At 39.0% G+C, this 21,430-nt stretch overlaps 1 protein-coding gene across 3 annotated transcripts in view; it reads left to right on the top strand.

Annotated features, from left to right (window-relative positions):
- The window catches only part of MLLT3 (MLLT3 super elongation complex subunit), a 285,909-nt gene that overhangs the window by 141,236 nt on the left and 123,243 nt on the right, over positions 1 to 21,430 (top strand). For all 3 annotated transcript variants that reach the window (XM_047064901.1, XM_047064917.1, XM_047064909.1), the window contains one exon: positions 16,687 to 16,769. In XM_047064901.1, the coding sequence (XP_046920857.1) occupies positions 16,687 to 16,769 (83 nt within the window). The remainder of the gene's footprint in view (positions 1 to 16,686; positions 16,770 to 21,430) is intronic.

Genomic DNA, 21,430 nt, shown 5'->3' with positions numbered 1-21,430 from the left:
TTTATTTTTCTTTCAAATACAGTTGGTGAAACTGAATGGTATACCAATCCTTGTATTATTAAAATAGTGTTAGAAAATTTGGGGGGTTCATTGTACACAATCCTTCAGTCCTTTCAAAAATAATGCTGTTTTATAAAATGGTATAGTTTATGGGATGAAGGAAGTAACTTACCCAGTTGGCGGAGGGAATAATAGCCATGTAACTGAAGCAATGAAAAATTATTCACACAAAGCAAGCCATTCTGCTTGGACTCGGGTGAGTGTGTGAGTTAATCTCTGGGGCAGTAGTTCTCACAGCTGGGCAGGCATCAGAATTGCCTGAAAGGTTTGGGGTATCAGATCGCTGCGGCCTACCTACCTACCCCAGAGGTTCTGATTCAAGAGGTCTGGGGTAGAGACTGAGAACTGGCACTTCTAAGTTTCCCAGCTGATGCTCATTGCCGATCCAGAGACTGCTGCTCTAGTGTAATTAAACTAATGGAGTCTTAGCTAAGAATGTGTGTGTGTGTGTGTGTGTGTGTGTGTGTGTGTGTGTGTGTGTGTGTGTGAGTAACACCACAGAAAATGGAAAGAATTGAAGATGAAGCTTGTTAGTGAGGGGGACTGACTTTTAATGGACTAGGAGAAGATCGAATTGTAATTAAATGGCTGAACTAATATTAAGGAAATGATATGGTTTAGAACCCAATATATTTCTAAATTGGTTTACTTAGTATTTTTTTATAGCTTCTGAAAACTTTTTTTCTTTTAACAGAAAACATGTGCTTTCTATATGGTTAGTGAAAAACCATAGATGTTTGTTCTGTCCAGAATGTTCAACCACTGCTGCTAGATGGGGCACTTGTATTCATTTAATGTTACTACCTGGGGATAGGTGGGGAAGGGGGCTTAAGTTGAAATTTTTAATTGGGCCCTAGAATACTTTACAGTTTTTTTTTTTTTTTTGAGGATGAGTCCTTATTTTAGTCATGGTTGCATTTTTAGTCCTGGTGTGCAATGAGTGCAATGCTCATGGAAGGAATAAATGAATGGCTGGCAACACACTTATTGGAAGTAATTAGGTAGTGATGCTGGGAATCACAGATTAACCTTCCCCAGAAAAATCCCTTAGTGACTTGAAAAAATTGCTTACTAGTTTATTAATATAGTTTTTGTTACCTGAATAAATTTAAGGCAAATGAAAATTCTAATAGAGTTAAATAATATTGGGGTTTTTAATATCAAAACAAATCTCTAGAAGCATACGTTTTGGTAGCCATAACACATTATCTAAATTAAGCTGGGATTAAAGGCATAGAGTGAGGACAGAAATGTTAAATTAAAATGGGAAGTCTGAGTAAACCATATTTGTCAAAGAATTAAGAAACTTCCCAAATTTTAGATCATTAATTTTATCTTAATAGTTTAGCAGAATCGTGTCATTGATCTTTTTTTCGAGGTCTGTGTGTGTGTGTGTGTGTTATTGGTGATCGTGCATAATATCCATATCCCGCAAGATTCCTATACCCATAAAATGGTGGGAGGCGTTCTTGAGGGCAGGGACTATGTTTTTAATATGTCTAACACCTACCTCTTGGTTAGTCAGAAATCTTGGCTAAATGGCATTTTTCTTTGACTCCTTTTAGTGGAAGTGTGCGTAACTGTTGGCAAAATAGTCATGAGTTAAGACTAATGTTTGGTAGGAATTTAGCTTTTACAAAATGATTTTCTCATCACATACCTAAAATACTACACTGGATATGCACAGTGATGCTTTTTGTTATTTTAGGGATAGAAGAATCTAGGGTAGAAAGAAGTTGTTGTATAACATGCCTAAAGTTAGTTACTCTAGCTAGGAAATGTCAGAGCCAGGCAGAGAACACAGATTTGCTAGCTCTAAATCTGGGTTTTCTACAAAATTCAACTATTAACGTATTGTGGGTTTTTTTTCCCCCCAGAGGAAAAGGTGTATGGTATACACAAGGGAAACCTTGATCTCAGTTTTCCTTGACTTAAATATTTCAAATTCTAGGAAGCTTGCTCTTCTCTGAATTTCTCTTAACTTCATTCAGCATCATTTTTTTTATTATAGTAAGAGTTTTTCTTTTTGTGGAAAAACGGGAAGACACAAATCAACACAAAGAAGAAAACAGCTTTTCATCCAAGCATCCAGCAGAGAGTGCTGGGCATAGAAGCCATTAATAAATATCTATTGATTGAATGCCAGGAATTAGCTCCCTGACCTCTGGGTAAATTGCTTAAGTTGTCATATTCCATCTGTAAAAAAGGGGTGGCTGGCAGGGTTCTTAGGCTACTTATTTCCTTATGTTATGGATTTATGTGACATCAGTGATCTTTCAGGGACTTGGTGAAAGGTGTTAAATAAATCATACCTTTATTATTATCTCTGAGGAAGAAATTATTTGAAATTTGCTGTCTTTAAGTATCTTACTGCTCGTTGTCATCAGAAGGAAAGAAAGGGATTTATTTGCAGTGTATGACACGTGTTTATTTGGAGGGGTGGGAGTATGCATGAGGGCAATTGCATTTATTTATAAATAAATCATTGTTATAAAATATTAAAAACGTCTTCCTGTGATATCTCAAGTTCTGTTGTTTAGTGTCTACCCTTCCTGACCCCAAATTATGGTCAGACGGACTTAGAGTTTATCTCTCAGCATTTCTTCATGAAAATAAAACAACACGGAAAAGGAATTAATAGAGTAGAAAAAACTTGATTTCTTGGTAGTCTTTCTGGTTGACTGTGTTTATTGCATGGGCATGATATGGGCATATGTGTATTAATTCACATGATTTACTTAGTTCTTAGTTTAGGTGCTATCCGAATTAGGCATTATTGTTCAAAAAATTTGACCATTTGTAAGAGAAACCAAATTAGATAGTGGGGTTTCAATATCTGATATGACAGCACATGAGGAGAACGACTTTTATGAAACACAGATGTACCTGTTGTCCCATGATAAATTTAAATAAACCAGGCTTTTCTCCAGATGGGATTACAATGCTTCCAAAATATTTACAAGCATGATAAGCAACTTTTCTTTTTCCTATTGTTTTAGCACTATTTTACATTTCCCAAATCTTCTTATAGCTGAGTTAGTATTTCCATTCTGTAGGTGGTACATTTACATGGAGAAAAATATATTCATCCATTTAATTAAATCCCTGGTTGGAATGGGTTAGGACTAGTGGCTGGACATTCAAGCCAGTAAACAAAAAAGTACTCTGGAAAAATAAATTGCTGGTTTACTCTTTGTAAACTTTGTTCTTCTTTTTATATGAACGAATTAAGCTATAATAGAAGTCCACAAAAAAATTAATGGAAAATCTCTTAGCAAAATTCACATTTCTCTTAATATTTAATATTTAAGAAATCTAGGATTATTTTTAAAAGTGTGATATTAATGATTTTAATGTGTAATTTTCCATGTGAGCTTCATTAGTTTCATAATCGGAGTGGTTCCCTATGAAGGTTGTCTTGGGACTTAACTCACCTTCATTCAATTTTATAATTGATCTTTTGGAACTGACTTAGTGAAAGTTACTATGATCACACTATCAGAGGAGGGATTTTTCTTCTGATTTACACTGAACGAGTGAACATTAGCTAGCTCTTCAAGTTAGGGTCTTAATTATTCTCTTGTTTGACCTTTGCCTGTAACATTTGGTTTGAGTTGTGTTTTTCCCTTTGACTTTAAGATTCAACCACTGGCAGGAGACTTATTTAATCTTTCTATTGAGCTGTTTCATCTCCTTGAACAGGGCATAAACCTATTCATCCATCTATCTTTCATATGGGCATGCTGTTCTGGAATACTATTAAGATTGAGTGCATTGTCGGGGCGCCTGGGTGGCTCAGTCGGTTGAGCGTCCGACTTCGGCTCAGGTCATGATCTCACGGTTTGTGAGTTTGAGCCCCGCGTCGGGCTCTGTGCTGACAGCTCAGAGCCTGGAGCCTGCTTCGGATTCTGTGTCTCCCTCTCTCTGCCCCTCCCCTGCTCATACTCTGTCTCTCTCTGTCTGAAAAAAAAAAAAAAAAAAAAAAAAAAAAGATTGAGTGCATTGTGGCAGGGTGCATTCCATTTAAAAAGCAATGTGATAGGTTTTGCTGTGATTAAGAACAAGAGTGTTACAAGTGCAATATATAGCAAAATCATAACAAGGGCTTTTTACATAATGTGCTATTCCTAATGTGCAGTTGATTTAATTTTTTACTGTAGCTTTTTAAGAGCATGGTGTTTCTCATCGATGCTGCATGTCCTGATGTTTCATTCCTTAATACCTGAGTTGATATGCTATCGTAACTACATTATACCAAGTTCTTGAGGAATCACATTTCTGGTTTGATTTATACATGTAAAACAGGGTCTTACTCAGTGGGTTTAATCTAACTTCAAAATTGGAGTGGAAGCAAGAAGATGAAAATCTAATCTATAGGATTATTATTATTCTTTGGTATGAGGCAGCGTCTGTGAAAGAAATTAAATATTCACTTATTTATTGGTCTAATAAAAATAAAATTCTCCTTTAATTAAGAAAAAGTTCTTACCAAGAAACAATTTTTAAAAGTCTATGTGATTCCAGATTTTTTTTTATTGTTCTTTTGTTTTGTCTTTTTTTTTTATTAAAAAAAACCTTTTTTTTAACATTTATTTATTTATTTATTTATTTATTTTTTCAATATTTATTTTTATTTTTGGGACAGAGAGAGACAGAGCATGAACGGGGGGAGGGGCAGAGAGAGAGGGAGACACAGAATCGGAAACAGGCTCCAGGCTCTGAGCCATCAGCCCAGAGCCCGACGCGGGGCTCGAACTCACGGACCCCGAGATCGTGACCTGGCTGAAGTCGGACGCTTAACCGACTGCGCCACCCAGGCGCCCCAACATTTATTTATTTTTGAGAGACAGAGAGAGGCAGAGTATGAGCAGGGGAGGGGCAGAGAGAGAGGGAGACACAGAATTTGAAGCAGGCTGCAGATTCTGAGCTGTCAGCACAGAGCCTGATGTGGGGCCCGAACTCACAAACCGTGAGATCATGACCTGAGCCGAAGTTGGACACTCAACCGACTGAGCCACCCAGGCGCCCTGTTTGTTTTGTCTTAATTTCCTGGTTGTGTTATAGCAGATGAGGTGTTAAACCCATAGATGTTTTATGTTTAAACAATGATACTTAAAAGGAAAATGGATTTGCTTTCAGGTTCAGATAGAAGTAGTACATATGATTTGTCATTGGAATAATAGAATATTAGATATAGAGGCCACCTCCGAAGTGTGATAGTTACTTACGTGAGCGAGGAGGTCTGGAGTGAGTGGTTAAAGGCATTCTCCAAAGGTCCTGTGGTGAGTTTGTGGTAGAAATGGAGCCAGAATCATGTCTCCCGATTCCTTGCTGATTTTTCGTTTACTACAACCACAGGACTCAAATTCAGATTACATTTGTATTTTCTCCTTGTTTGTTTTATTGCAGTATTTCTGTGTTGCTGTTCTGTAATATGTAACCTTGGAAGCTTTACTTACTGCCTTTTCACAATCTGTGCTTAACTAGAGCTTTATGAGTTTGAAAGTGGGCGGACAGTGTGGACCGACTGCTAGTAGTTTTAGCGGTGGATTGAGTTGAAAGAATTCCAAAAGAATATTTTTTCATTTATCCCTGTCAGGAATCTGTAAGGCCAAAAATAAAACCAGATCTAAGAACGTTTAATTAAACTGATTGTAAATATGTATATTTAAATTATTCTGTGAGTGTGTGTGTGGGGGGGTGGATTTTTGTGAAAGTCCAAAATAAGTTCTGTAATTGCTTATAGTTTATATTTGATTGCTGCTAGATAACTGGATGATTTCTAGTTTCCAGAAAGCGTCTAAAGCTTTATAGGGATTATCTCATTTTTGCCTTTAGCATGGATGATCTCTTAAAGCTTAAGGGGCTGCATGATGTAGGTAATAGCATTAGCTCCATTTTTATAACTGAGAGAACAGAATGTATTGTGTGACTGTCCAAGGTGCAGTCCGAACCAAGGGGTTCTTAAAAGCTCTGTTCTTGACCACTAAGCTCTGCCTCCACATTACACGTAATTTCCTCTGCCACAAAATGCTGCCTCTTGGTAAAGTTTCCAAGAGGTCCTAGATTTAAATTAGTAAACACTTTTATGACTCATACAATAAGCTTCAACCATATACTTGAGAAGTTTCATGCTTAACGTTTGGAGTCCGGTGGCAATTTTAACCTTGCGCCTTCTTTTCCCTCCTCTTTCTTCGTACTTCGTCTCATTTTTCTGCGCTTCCCATTCTCCTTGGTTTACTTGGAACAAGGGTCAGTATGCCTTGTGCATTATTGGGATACCTTCATTTCTCTTCTCAAATGTAAGTGACTCTCTGTTATTCCCAAATGAGATTAAAGCTGCTAGTCATTGACTCCCATGTTCTTTGCCAATATCCAATGTTTTTACTTTCCTCTTAGGAAATGTGTTTATTTGGTATCTCAAGATGGAAAGGAACTGGGAAGAAATACCTAATTCAGTTACCCATCTAGTGGAGTGTTTCTCATGCACTCCAGTTTAAACTGATGAAAATCTTCTCCCATAAGCTTTTTCTAGAGTCATTCCTACTCATTACAATTTTCTTTTCTTCCTCTTATGGGGCACTATCATACCTTCTTTCTTAAAACAGACCAAGATTGGGGCACCTGGGTAGCTCAGTCGGTTAAGTGTCTGGCTCTTGGTTTTAGCTCAGGTCATGGTCTCATAGTTCATGACTTTGAGCCCCATGTCAAGGGATTCTCTCTCCCCCTCTCTCTGCCCCACCCCGGCTTGTGGGTGCTCTCTCTCTCTCTCTTTCTCTCTCTGTCTCAAAACAAATAAAATAAATAAACTTTAAAAATTTAAAAAACATATTAAAAAAATAAGCCAAGATTAAACCAATGACTGGCTGTCTCTGCTTCTCCCTGGTTTGTCTCCTAAGCTTTTCAGTTTGTGAGTCCTTATCTGTAATACTGGCCATGAACCGCTTTTGTGTTAGTTGTGATTTCTTTTTCATTTATATTTGTACTGTTTCCTCCTACTAAGTAATTCCTGGATTTTAGAGACCATGAGAGGTACCATGCAATTAGCATTGCATTTGTTAATCAGAAGGTATTTTGTAAAACTTGACCTGTAAGGACGAGTAGAAACCATTTTTCTCCTGTTACTGTTTCTTTCTATTTAGCCCAGAGACATGTTAGAGCTACAAATCAAGCTGCGAAATCAATGTAGCTCACTTGTATAATCAGGGTAGACAGAAAATAGTAGGTCACTACTATGTTTAATAGGAGCAAGCAGAAAAAATCATACTCTGTAAAAGTAGATTTTTTTTTTAATCCCTGTAATTTCCTGAATGATAAGGCTGCTAGCAGCATCTTTTATTATAGTGTTGTTGTTTTTTTTAATGTTTATTTATTTTGGGGAGAGAGAGAGAGAGAGAGAGAGAGTGTGTGTGTGTGTGTGTGTGTGTGTGTGTGTGTGTGTACGTACAAGCAGGGAGGAGCAGAGAGAGGGAGACAGACAATACCAAGCAGGCTCTGCGCTGTCAGCACAGAGCCCAATGCGAGGCTTGAAGTCACGAACTATGAGATCATGACCTGAGCCGAAATCAAGAGTCGGACGTTCAGCGGACTAAGCCACCCAGGCACCCCTCTGTAAATGCAGATCTACTTTAATGATACAGGTTAATTTTTATAATGTACTTTTGAACGGTAGTATCAGGTTTTATTTTAGCAGTGAGTTACTTCTTTTTTTTTTTTTTTTCTCACAGAATCTAAAGGGACCCTACTACTGTACCTAAAACTCAGTATCGATCCTTAGGCTACTTAAATTTTCATTGTTGGGGCAAACACCTCATTGCTTTGGTAAAAGCAATATATACTACAGGGCTGTAGGGTTCCTGGAACCTACATTCGAAAACCCTTGCTTTAGAAGGGTAGCGATGCAAGATTTTCCCTGGTTTATTTGAAAAGATTGGAAGATTGTCAGGCTAAACAGGAACCGCATTCCTGGATGCACAGTGTGTAAACAGTTGCCATCATATGAGCTTCACCCATGTTCTGTCTTCATTTGTAATATCTAATGGAGCTTAAATCAATCAAGATACTTAGGATAGGCTAGCTCTGTGCCGAATGCTTCACAGGAAAACAAAGTAGAATCCACAAGATGCTGAACAGAAATCTTGCCCTTAAGTCTTCCTCTGAAGTTACGACAGCTTTGATTCCTTCCCTGGAAGCATTTGTTTTTACTACTGAAGGGGGAAAAAGCAAAAATTAACTAGCCAAGTATTGATTTAGCAAGTATTGAAAATGGAATTGTATGCTGTACAGGAAAAGATGGGGGCAACACATTTAAAAGTGGCCCTTGTACACTGTGTACTTATTAAAAGAAAATTATGATTTCAGTTGAAAAATATGCCTTCAAAATGAGTATATATGTGTCTGAGAAACTTGTCACTGATGCGTTACAATATTTTGAATCGTGTCACCCTTCTTTCTTCCCTTCTTTCCTGACTCATGTAATTTTTTCCCTTGTAGCGCTGTTTTCCTCTCCTTGAGTAGACAGCTTTTCATTTATGATCTTTTTTACCCCCCCCTCAAATTGCATTTACAATCCACTACTTTTTATGGTTGGTGTTCCTTAGTCCAGACGGTTCCTTCTGTACTGTGTTTAAGAACGCTGAGGTTTCAAGGAACAGACTTAAGAAAATACGTAGATCATTTAAGATTAGGTTATACAAATCCCAAGAATGGGGAACCTTGGAAATGGGGAACCTATGAAACCTTCATAATGAAGAATCATAATGGAGATTTTACAAGCAGACGTGTTGTTTTCTTGGGAGTTGGCAGCATTGGGAGAATTTTAAGATTTGAGAAATGAGGTTGTGAAATCGTAATAGCCAAACCTATGAGGGTGTTAAATGGTGAATTCAGGATAGAAGAGAAGTCCAAGTAGGCCTTCAGGAGTTCAGGAAGGAGGAAGTGTCTTCCCCTCAGAGAGAAGATCCAGGGAAGGGGCTGAGGAACCGTAGGGACTAATGTAAGGACAGGCTTTCCTTAAGCTGTGTTCACATCTTCCTCGGTAAGCAACATAAATAGCGGGTTTTTCCCGCCTATCCAACACATGCTCCTTTTCTTCTTTCAGGTCGCCACCTAAAGGTCACCTCGTCAGAGAGGGGATACTAATCTGAAATAAAGAGGAGCTTTCCTTCTCCCTCACATCAGCCTGCTTGATTTCCACCACAGTGCTTGTTACTCAACACTTTCTCAGTATTTTCTTGCATACGTGTTCTCTTTCCTCCTTGCCCAACAACCTGCCTCCTGTCGGTGGATATAAGTTTAATACGTGCAGAGGTCATGTCCATTGTGGTCATTACTCTGTCTTGTCTCCAGCACGGCATCTGTACTCCAAGGACGGTGTCTCTGGCTAGAGTGTCACCTGCCTGAGAGCAAGAATTCTACCATATCTGTGTAGCCCTATGATTGTATAGTGCCTGTTAGGTGGAATTACTTAGGCTAATATTACTGAGAAAAAATGAACTGTGAATGAGAAGATCAGATAATTTTACAAACAAAGACGTTGAGTTTCTTTTTTTCCCTTTCAATAAAAAGCAGCACCAGGCTTAGTGAGAGCTGGGCCAAGTGTAAAACGTGGGGTAAAACTCGGTAAGACTTTGACGCCAGAGGCTGTCCCAGGGTTGTTTACTTCTGTTACATGCAGAAGTCACGAGGTGATTATTTTAGGAAATGGGATTCTTGAATAGCTCTTTATATATTTGGTTAAATAATAAAAAGCCGTAAAGGGGAAACTGTGTCTCTGATGGCCAGCTTTTTGATGCAGTAATACATACTGAAATGAAGCTATTTTCTGCCAAATATTGAGAGGTTTCTTCGTTGCTTTTCTAGAGGATCCTTTTCCATGTAGCTCACGTCGCTTTTCTGGATGCATCTTCTGAAGTGTGGTATTCCGAAAGAGAGTGTGCCCAAGGTTTAACTTTAATATTTTGCCCAAGGTTTAACTTTCTCATCCTTGAGAAAGAAATCTGAAGCTCTTGCCATTTGAATAATTCTCAGTGAAGGAATTAAGTTTGTCCTCGGTTGAACTTTCTCTGAAAATCTACTTTTGCTATTTCCTATCACATTCGCCTGGAAATACATTTCCCCTCGGCCAGTTTTTGAAGCACTGTTGTATACTGAGTCATCGTGAGGCAACTTGGGGCAAGTTAGAAGAAGTGCCGTCGATTTTAGTGAAAGGTGAAGCTTGAATATTTGTATTTAGTATTTCCTAACAATTCATAATGTTGTCTAGTTTGGGGCCACGTTTGTATTTTGTTGGCTCATTTGTTATGACCTGCCTTGAAGAAATGATTATGAAGGCGGTCTTGTTTTAGCATCATGGTTTTGTTCTCCCAAGGTGAAATGGATTGACCTCACCTCCGCTAGATGGGATTCGCTAACAACTGTAATCTGTAACTGCTCTGAAAGCTAAAAATGTGCATATGTTAAAAAAAAATCCTCCCCCTTTTTACCCTCTGGAGAGAGAGGCTAGGAATATTCTCAGTTTGTAAGTAAAGATTCCAAGTTACTCACAAAGGAAGTCATGTTTATGTTTATCATTAAGCGTTTTTCAACATGGCCAATTTGGAATCTCGAACTCTTTTTCAAAATCTAGGACTTTCCTCTAACATGTCAAAATTAATGATCCCTCTTTTATATATGTAATCCATTTTTTGTCCCGCTGGGCTTTCTGAGTGTGTACAGTATGAGGTTCTCTATACAAGGATAAACTTTATCCATATTATCTGTTTTTTCTTCCTCATTTTCTGTGTTTCTGCTTATAGTGACTGCTCCATTTTGCTGTTTAACTTTCCTAATGCCATCGCTCATACTTGGCTTGCCATCCAGCCTTTCTTCTCAACTGCCAAGCTTGCTCCATCTATTCCTTTGAAGTTCATACTAAAGTTAATGTCCATTGACTCAACTCCATTTCAGAAATGATGAGCTGGGTTCAGAGATGAGAGGTGTCCGGAGACACAGCTGTAGCTTTGGGGAAGCATAGAATGAAATAGGGGTGAGAATGGAGCTTGATAGGAGTATATGTAAGTAGGGTTTGCTAATAGATCAGTGAGAAGAGAGTTTGCAGCCAGAAGAGGGAAATGACCATTTGTGTTTTGGAGTATTGGCAGAAGGTTCTTCAGAGGAGATGGTGTCTGAGTTGGTCCTTGAGAGGTGAACCCTGAAGAAGTGGACAAGCGTTCCATGTCTGTCCGGTTAGCTAACGGTATCTAGCTTATTTCATAAAACTTAGTGGAAGTTAATTGGACAGTTGTTCTCTTGCGTGGCCACGGTTCTTTATTGCATATAAAGCAATTAGGTTTTTAGAGTTGAATTTTTGAATTATAAACAACCACCACCACCACAAGGTAAAAACCTTAACAATGGAACTCAAAAGTTGCCTGATGTTACCTTTAATCCCTTTTCAGGGAAATGAGGAAATGACCCAAAAGGGGGCAATATTTTTTGTTGTTTAGAAATACCTGTTTTGAAATGGGCTGAATAGAAACAATGGCGGGATCTTTTTGTGTGTGTTCCCGTGTGTGTTCCCGTTTGTGTGTGTGTGTGTGTGTGTATGTGTGTGTGTGTATGCTTATAGAAACAAAAACAAGACTCAACACTTGATTTCAAAATGTCCTTTTCAAAATGTCACAAGTGTAAAGTGTCAAGGCTTGGCCATGTTCAGTGGCGGTGAGGTGCTCAGACTGCTAGATGCTAGCCATGGACTTCTAAATTCTCGCACAGGACAGTTCAGGGCAGAGACACCTGCCAGGCAGCACCCTGGTTCACTGTTCTTGGAGGCTCTGAAATGGCAGAACTAGAGCAGGGAGGGAAGGAATCCAAAATGCTCAAACCAGAGGGACATTTGGCACAAAGCATTGGTAATGACCAGTCTATATATAGAGTTTGGTGTGTTTCCTTCCTGAAGGGCTCAGCACAGTAAATAAAGTAAAACCAATAATTATCAATGGCCAACTGAGCCATGTCCTTAACGAAAGTATTCACATGGGCATAAATCATAGGGTCTAAGCCAACAGACTGGAGAGGAATCTATCAGCTGTTTTCCTAAGGATTAGGGGAAAAAAACTGTTGCCTAGTGATAGTTTGTAAAGCTTTAATTGAGGATCTGATGGATTTGTAAGAGCATCTTCTTTTCTTTCTTTTTCTTTTTCAGTGCCAAAAACATGGGATCTTTTAAATAATTAATTAAACATATTTATTGAGTATGTATATGTATATGAACTTTATAATATAAGCACAAATCTATTCATGTAACAAACATTTATTTCCATGTACCAAGCACAGGTCTTTTGAAGCCCTTTTCCCCTAAATGAAGCATATTAAAAATCTTAGGTACTGAGTAAGATTTTGACTTAATTCTAGGCTAACCAAAACCTTTTTTCCCCTTCATGTGTTTGTCTTCCTTGTGTAGATTTTTTGCTCAACTTAGTTGATGGTCAGTGTATAGAGTCAGTCATACTACATATGTATATGGGTAGTGTGCCTATTTTTGAGGAGCTGTTTTAGGAAAAAAACCCAATTGCTCATTATTTACATGCATTTTGGGCTGTTCCTCTTCTGCATGAGTGTTGTATGTTGGTAGATGATGGTACATGTGATTACTTGGACAGAGAACATTTTCTTTGGTTCTTTTGTTTTTTAAATATTTTAAAAGGTTTATTTAATTTTGAGAGAGAGCATGAGCAGGGGAGGGAGGGAGGGAGGGAGGGAGGGAGAGAGAGAGAGAGAGAGAGAGAGAGAGACGGAGGGAGACAGAGAATCCCAAGCAGGCTCTGCTGTCACTGCAGAGCTTGACACGGGGCTTGAACTCACGAACCATGAGATCATGACTGAGCCAAAAGCAAGAGTCGGCCACTTAACCAACTGAGCCACCCAGGCACCCCTGGACAGAGAACAGTTTGAAAATGTCTCCTAATTAGAGCCTTGGACTACATGAGCAGGGAAGTGTGGAAGGAGATCAGAGACATGCTATTTATGGCGATACAACGTTAGTTTCAAAATGACGCTGAATATCTTCTGGCTCAATTTGTTAACTTAGTCTCTTGAAATTTGGTGCTGTCAGAATTAGAACCAGTTCCATGTTGAGGCCTCAGCTTTCAAGAGAAGACTCTTCTGTGGCAACACAGAACATTCAACAAACATTCGTTGAACACCCTTTACTTGGCTCACTGTTAGTGCCCAGAGTTACAGATACGAGTAATAGTGAGGTTGTTGACCTCAAGGGGCTCAGTCCAGTGGAGGAGTCTGAGAGGTGAGTGAATGTTATCTGCCAGTCTGATAAGTGCACCCACCTGATATGTGCAACAAGAGAGGCTTGGAAGCGGAGCAAGGGAGGCATTCTGAAAGAGCTAACATCTGGGCTGGATTTTGACAGGAATAAGAGCTTCCAGTGATTTCTGCTGAGTTAATTTGCATGGTTTAAAGAATGGATGTTAATCCTCCCATTTTACCATCACCTAAAAAAAATTGATGGCTTTCTGAAGCTGAATATCCCCTTTAATAACTTCTGAAACTTGATCTTTTATTACCTAGATCTTAAAATTATCTGATTCTCAAACAATGGAGATGAAGAATGAGTTTCAGGGTTTAGGACGCTTAGATCTTATGAAGGTGACATCGTGGCCAGTGATTATGGGACAGGGATTCTTTTTTTCTTCCCCCCAATGTTTGTTTATGAGAGAGGGAGGGAGGGAGAGAGAGAGAGAGAGACAGTGCAAGTGGGAGAGGGACACACACACACACACACACACACACACACACACACAATCCAAAGCAGGCTCCAGGCTCCGAGCTGTCAGCACAGAGCCCAACGCGGGGCTGGAACTCATGCTGAAGTTGGACGCTCAACCACTGAGCTACCTCGGCTCCCCAGAACAGGGATTCTTAACGAAGAAGTGTTGCTGAGTGAAACACAGTCTCAAAGGTGGTCCTATTAATTTAACAATAATTGCTTTATGTCTAATGTACTACTATCGCTACTGGCTAAAAAGTTTCTTAGTTTTGCCTCCTGTTTCTTGTTAAGAAGTAGGTTAGAAACTGATGTTAATGCTTTAGGTTATAAGAGACTTGAATAAATAAATTAACGAACTACTTCCCCTAGTTTGACTTTCTTCTGATTAGAACACTAAGTGTGTATTTGTATTGCTGCTGGTTTTCTCGCATGTTTAGTGTGTATAAAAAGTTTCTATTGTTTGCTTCTAATTAAGAACTCAGGGTGCTCTACACACGTTGTCCATTGTTCTTTATGAAAATATTGCATTTAAAAATAATTGAGGTATGCGTTGGTAAATAGTTTCTTATAAACCAGACTTTTACAGAATATTAATACATAACAGATCATTTCCTTTAGAGGGTGGGAAAAAAGTCTAAAACTTTCAACTGGAAGATGGGCCCACTAACAGCTGTTTCCTATAATAGAAGCAATTTGCATGCAGAATAGAGAAAATGAATTATACAAAAGGGTGTATAGAGGAGCAGCTATAACTTCTCTGACATGTGCGGCAGCCCACAGAATAAACTTCCTTCAAATGACATTGGCATGATTAATCCCAAGCAACCTGGACACTGAAAGTGCTGTTCTGAAAAGACTGCTTTGCCGTCTGGAAATGTCATGGGTGTAATACGAGTCTTCTCCTTGGCGTCGGGGGTGTGCTCAGTGCTTTTGGTGGCATACCCTCTCCCGAGGGTTCAGGATATTTGAATATTCATGACAGGTTGGCAGGTGGTTAGTAGATGCAGGACTGAAGCTACTCTGAGTTGTTGTGCATTTGCATTTTTTTTTTTTTTTTAAATCAGAGAAACTTGTAAGGTCAGGTGAGAGTCCTCACTCCTGATTTACTTCTGATGTCAGTTTGGGGAAATGTTCCTGAGGTGGGCTAAAGGAGACTTCCAAGTGTTCCAGTCCTATCTTCAGTGTACGTCTTCATAACCATATTTGTACTTGGGGGAGGGTCTAACCAACTTTTATGTACATTATCATCATCGCCTAGAAGAAAAACGCCTTACACGTACATTCCTACCCATGCTTACGGATAGGTAGATGGTCTTCTCTCTTTTAAAGGGAAAGGAAATGGAAACTGTCTAGAGAATTCTTAGTCCTGGTGCCATGGAGTTGCGTCTTCTAATCTAAATCTAGGGGTCTCTCCTTGCTGCTTTCTTTCTGTTTTCATCTGAAAAGTTTCCGTGCCAGTTGGCTATCTCATGGAGTAGATCACCTGCCTCACTTGAGTAACTTTTTGAGAACTTACACGTGCCAGGATCTGTGCCGTGTCTTTTATGTACATCATCCTGTTTAATCCTCCCAGTGTTTGGAAGAAAACCCAAGGTTCAGAGAAGTGGAGTAACTTTCTAGAGGCAGCCTGGTCAGTCTGAGTTGGATCCCAGATTGGCACCCAGGTGTGCCTATGCCCTTGACACTTGGCACTCTCTGTTCCTGGGGTAAATGTTTCCGTCTTTGAGGACTGGAAGGAAATTACACACGATGTTCCAGAATACACTGTAGTACAACTCTGTGGGGTGTCCAACCTGTGATTCCAGCAATTAATGCTTTGGGAGGGTAAAAGGAGAAGAGAGGATAATACTTTGTGGTCTGGAAAGGTCACAGAATTTGTGATGACGTTTGGATTTGAACTAAGAGAGGATCCTAATAGTGGTATCAAGGTGTGAGGGAAGGGATGAAAGGAGGACAGGGCACACTTGGGAAATGCTGGGCATATTTGCGGGGAATTGAAGGAAGCACAGGAGGACGGATGAGTGACAAAAGAGGAAGGCTGGAAAGGTAGGCTGGGGCCCTGCTGCGGGGGACTTGAGTTACCACACAGAGGACTGCGTCGCCTTGATGTTCAGCATGTCTGTGATTACTTCTTTGTGACACTATCAAATTCAGCCTCAACTAGAATACTTTCAGATGGCTTGTGACTGATTTTGATTTACTTAATTGACATTCTAGTGGTATGAATCCTAGTTACCTTCTTTAGGGTGTCTCTCATTTCCCAAGAGCTTGCCTAAAATAGTCTTGCCTAATTCATTTTTGGGGGAAATCGAAGAGGGTGACATGATGGACACAAATAACATTGGGAGATTCTGGACTTGGGATTTTCTGAGGAGGGAGGGTATCCTGCCACTTGTTGGCATAGAAATTGGGATGTCTCCAAGAAGTGAGGGGTTTGAGGGTGGAGTGATTTACAGGAGAGATCTGACACAGATAGTACATTTGTCAGGGGACTTTCAAGCTTTAGATCGTAGGAGCTCTCCCCAATCTCCCTAAAGCTTCAGGGCAGGGTGAGAACACCTGAAGTCAAGTCATTAATGATCACGGTTGACTGTGGTAAAATGCCCCCCATCAAGATTTGAACAAATAGCTTACCATATTTGCTTTACCTAGGAAAATTCTTATAGATTCTGAAAAAGAAGTAGAGATCAGAAAGGCAGATGGGGACTTGGGAAAGGGCTGTGAAAATTGGGCATGATCTAGACAGGAGAATGGGGTTTTCTTTCTTTTTCTTTCTTTTATTTATTTTTTTTTTTCAGAAGAAAGAAGAATGTCTTTTTGTCTTTTATTCTCCTCTCACCTATTTTTTCTTTTTAATGTTGCAGTGTGCAAAGATCCACCTTACAAAGTAGAAGAATCTGGGTATGCTGGTTTCATTTTGCCAATTGAGGTTTATTTTAAAAACAAGGTATGTAATCTTTACCCATTAATCTTTCAGTAGAAGATCCGCCATTAGCCAAACAATGTTTAAAATAATTTTGATTCATAAATACGCCTATCACTAGATGATTTTAAAATAAAAGTTAAATTTGTCTTCTAGGAATTTTGGCTATTGTTACCCTTAATTATAGGGGAAGTGGCTAAAAAAGATAATTTCAGTTCTCTGAAGCCAGATTATATGAAATTCATTAAACTTTCTTTTTAAGAGAAGAATGATTACCATTTGAAAAAAGATTAATGTATGTTGGTAAAGCAGAAAAGACATTATGTTTTTTCAGTGAAATGCTCTTTTTCTCATTTGCGTATTTCTAGAATTTTAGACACTTGCAAACAAAAATCTCTCATGTATCCTTAGCTGCCACGCACACATGACATACGTATACAACTATATCAACTTGGTGTGTTATGGATTCTACTGGATTTAAAAGTATATATGTAGCACCATACAGACTATATAAAATTGGTTAAGTTGCTCAACCTCTGTAGGCTTCACTTTCCTTAATTATAAAAGGGATAGGATAAGAGTATCTATCTCATAAGGATTAGATACAATATGTGTGCACAGAACATTTAGAATAATGCTTCAGTATATACGTAAGCACCTAGTAAATGCTGATGATTACCTTTCTCAGTAACCCCACTGAAATATTCACGTTTTTTTTTTTTTTAATCAAAATCAGAATTTGTTGAGATGCATTTATGTCCACTTATGTGATATGGCTTTACATTGATGTATTGATTGTTTTTTCCCCTCATTTCTAGTTGGATTTCCTTTAAAAAGCTTTTAGCTTTCTTTTGTTTTATTTAAAAAATTGAGATATAATTTATATACCATAAAATTAGTTTTTAAAAAGTATACACTCATTGGTTTTAGTGGGTTGTGCAATCATCACCACTATCAAATTCTATGACTTTCTTAGTATTTTCATCACCCCATAAAGAAATTCTGTACTCACTGGCACTCACTCGTCATCCCCCTCACCCCCATCCCCTGGCCGTGATTAATCTACTTCCTTTTTCTATACAATTTCCTATTCTGGCAGCTTATATAAATGGAATAGTACAATATATGACCTTTTGTGCCTGGCTTCTTTCACTTAGTATATCTTCAGGGTTTATCCAAGCTATAGGATGTATCAATAATTATTATTTTTTTAATAACTGAATAATATCCCATTGTATAAATATACCACATTTTGTTTATTAATTTGTAATTTGATGGACGTTTGACTTACTTCCACCTTCGGCTACTGTGAATAATGCCGCTGTGGATATTCATATACAGATTTTTGTGTGGACATGTGTTTTCAAATCTCCTGGGATATATCTAGATGGAGTGGGTGGGTCATATGGTAACTCTTGGCTTAACTTTTTGAAGAACTTCCAACTGTTTTCCAAAATGACCATACTATTCTACATTCCCACCAGCAACGGTGGGAAGGTTCGTTTCTCCGCATCCTGGAAAACACTTGTCATTTTCCATTTTAATTTTTTTAAACGTTTATTTATTATCAAGAGACAGAGAGACACAGAGAGTGATCAGGGGAGGGCCAGAGAGAGGGGGAGACACAGAATCCGAAGCAGGCTCCAGGCTCTGAGCTGTCAGCACAGAGCGCGACACAAGGCTTGAACCCACAAACCACAAGATCATGACCTGAGCCGAAGTCGGAGGCTTAACTGAGCCACCCAGGTGCCCCTATCATTTTCCATTTTAAAAATTATAGTTATTATGGTGCATGTGAAGCAGTTTTGATGTGCACTTGCCTGATGAGTTACAATTTTTGAGCATCTTTTCATATGCTTATTGTCCATTTGTTTATTTTCTTTGGAGAAATGACCATTTAAATCTTTTGCTCATTTTAAATTTTTAAATTTTAAAAATTTATTAATTTTTTAGAGAGAGAAAGTATGACTGAGCGTTGAGGAGGGGCAGGGGGACAGAGGGAGAGGGATAGGGATAGGGAGGGAGAGAGAGAGAGAGAGAGAGAGAATGAAAATCTTAAGCAGGCTCCATGCCCAGCGTGGAGATCAATGCAGGGCTTGATGTCACGACTGTGAGATCATGTCCTGAGCCAAAATCAAGAGTCTGATGCTTAACCTACTGAGATACCCAGGTGTCCCCCATTTTTAAATGTATTCATTTTCCATTTAAGTGGTTGTGGGGTTTTTTCCCTTTTTTTTTTTTGAGTTTATTTATTTTGAGGGACAGCACGTGTGGCAGAGGGGCAAAGAGAGAGAGAGAGAGAGAGAGAGAGAGAGAGAGAGAGGGAGAGGGAGGGAGAGGGAGAGAGAGAATCCCAATCAGGCTCCGCACTGTCAGTGTAGAGCCCAATGCGGGGCTTGAACTCACAAACCATGAGATCACCACCTGAGCTGAAATTAAGAGTTGGCCGCTAACTGAGCCACCCAGGTGCCCCTAAGGTGGTTGTGTTTATGGGAAGGAATCCAGAGGCTGTCTCTTCACCCATCCCCATTTTTAATACTCTAGAAATTTAATGAATAAAGATCATGCACTGCTTTTCTTCCCTCTTGTCACACTGTTCACATCCAGTGTTTTATTTCATCTAGGCATTGGGCTGTCCACAGGAAGAGTCTAGGCTTTTAAGCCAGAAAAGACATTGTTCCAAAGAAGCTAGGGGATAGGCTCTTATCGTCTCTTGGGAGGATCATACTGGGTATAGCATTCTATTCTCATCACCTTAAGTCAATTTAACATTGCACTGACTTCAATTTGGAAACAGTGCTGCAGTGAAGTATCTTCATCTTCTCTCTCTTTTTTTTTAACCTTTTCTGGTCATTTTTACAGGCTGTCAGTTCAACAAAAAATGTATTTTCTGAATTGTCCAATTTCTTTATTTGCAGAAATAACTGGAATCTCCCTACACACCAGATTTTAAGAGGGCAAAAGAAAGATGAAGAGGCAGCATGTATTGTATGTGTGTGAGCACACATCACATATATGTGTGTACACACACACACACACAAGTTCAGTCTTCTCGGCACTTTGGGTAGTCGTTCTTATTATGGCGGAAAGACCTCTTGTTTACTTGTTTTGTGAAGAATTTTAGTTGATTAAAAAGTGACAGAAGTGGGGCGCCTGGGTGGCGCAGTCGGTTAAGCGTCCGACTTCAGCCAGGTCACGATCTCGCGGTCCGTGAGTTCAAGCCCCGCGTCGGGCTCTGGGCTGATGGCTCAGAGCCTGGAGCCTGTTTCCGATTCTGTGTCTCCCTCTCTCTCTGCCCCTCCCCCGTTCATGCTCTGTCTCTCTCTGTCCCAAAAATAAATAAACGTTGAAAAAAAAAAATTAAAAAAAAAAAAAAGTGACAGAAGAAAGAGGCACATGGAGATGGAAAGCAGTAATTCCTATGGAGCCATTAAGAAATAGACACTTGGGCTGAACACTACTGAAGTAGATTTTTTGTTTAGCATCCACATTAGCTGATTTCTATTTTCTGGTTTGAGATTTTCGTTAAGATTTTGTATTTAATAATGATTGCTATTTTCATAGGTGCACAATGAGACATGTAGATTTCAGTGTTTGTAATATGAAAAAGTGGGATACACCTAGAGATGTAGATCAATAAATGGTGGGTTAATAATACATGAACTCCTAGGGGCACCTGAGTGGCTCAGGCGGTTTAAGCGTCTGACTTCGGCTCAGGTCGTGATCTTGCAGTTCGTGAGTTTGAGCCCCGCACTGGGCTCTATGCTGACAGCTCAGAGACCGTTTCAGATCCTCTGTCTCCCTCTCTCTCTCTGCCCCTCCCCAACTCGTTCTCTCTCTGTCTCTCAAAAATAAATAAACATTAAAAAAAATACATGGAATGCTATATAGCAGTTGATTTAGCAACATGGATAAGCAAAAACAAAAATGATGACAACTTAAAAGTCACAGAATTCTATGTATGTGGTTATGATATCAGTCATGTATATTTTTATAAGCCACTGAAGCTGAGAATAAATGATGTTCTAGAAATACACATACATAGTATAAGAGTGTGAATTGAAATGATACCACAGGAACTAAATAGCATTGGTTATTGGGGAAGAGGGATAGAGCAGCTTATATTTATAAAATTTTATTTCTTTGAAGAAAAAGGTAGACACAGTAAAAGTGTTAACATCTGTTTAATCTCAGCGGAAGGTTCCTGGGTGTAGTATTTAATGTTCTTTTCTGTATGCTATTAAGTTTTTAATTAAAAAAAGAAATTATTGCTTTGTCCTCTCTTTTCATTGATCTTGCAGTTTTTTACGAACCAAAGGTTTGCTGTATTCTCCGAGCTGGATACATTTCTCGTTCCTCTTCCCTCTGAAATGATCTGTGGGTAAAAATGTAGTAAGTCCAGGCTCTTGCCCCAGAATAGACATTCTATGTGTTCTGAGTTTTTATCATTTTATTCAGCCCTGGAGTTTATTCGACTTTGTCTTAAGAATGAACACTCATTACAATAATGGTTTATGAAAAGTATTGTTCAGCTTTCAGAGGAGGTGAGAGCAAGCTCCAAGTGATCTTGGGAGAGTCCTACTGCTGCAGATTGAGGATGAGATCATCCTGTCCTCCATTCTGTCTTCATCGTTTGCTTTCCCTGCTTCCAATAAGCCTCTTTTCATTTCTGCTCTACATTTAGT

Source organism: Lynx rufus, unplaced genomic scaffold, assembly GCF_022079265.1.
Source record: "Lynx rufus isolate CCGP_SWC_20201006 ecotype Redwood Valley unplaced genomic scaffold, mLynRuf1.p SCAF_10, whole genome shotgun sequence".
Taxonomy (NCBI): Eukaryota; Metazoa; Chordata; class Mammalia; order Carnivora; family Felidae; genus Lynx; species Lynx rufus.
This window is presented reverse-complemented; position numbering and strand designations above follow the sequence as displayed.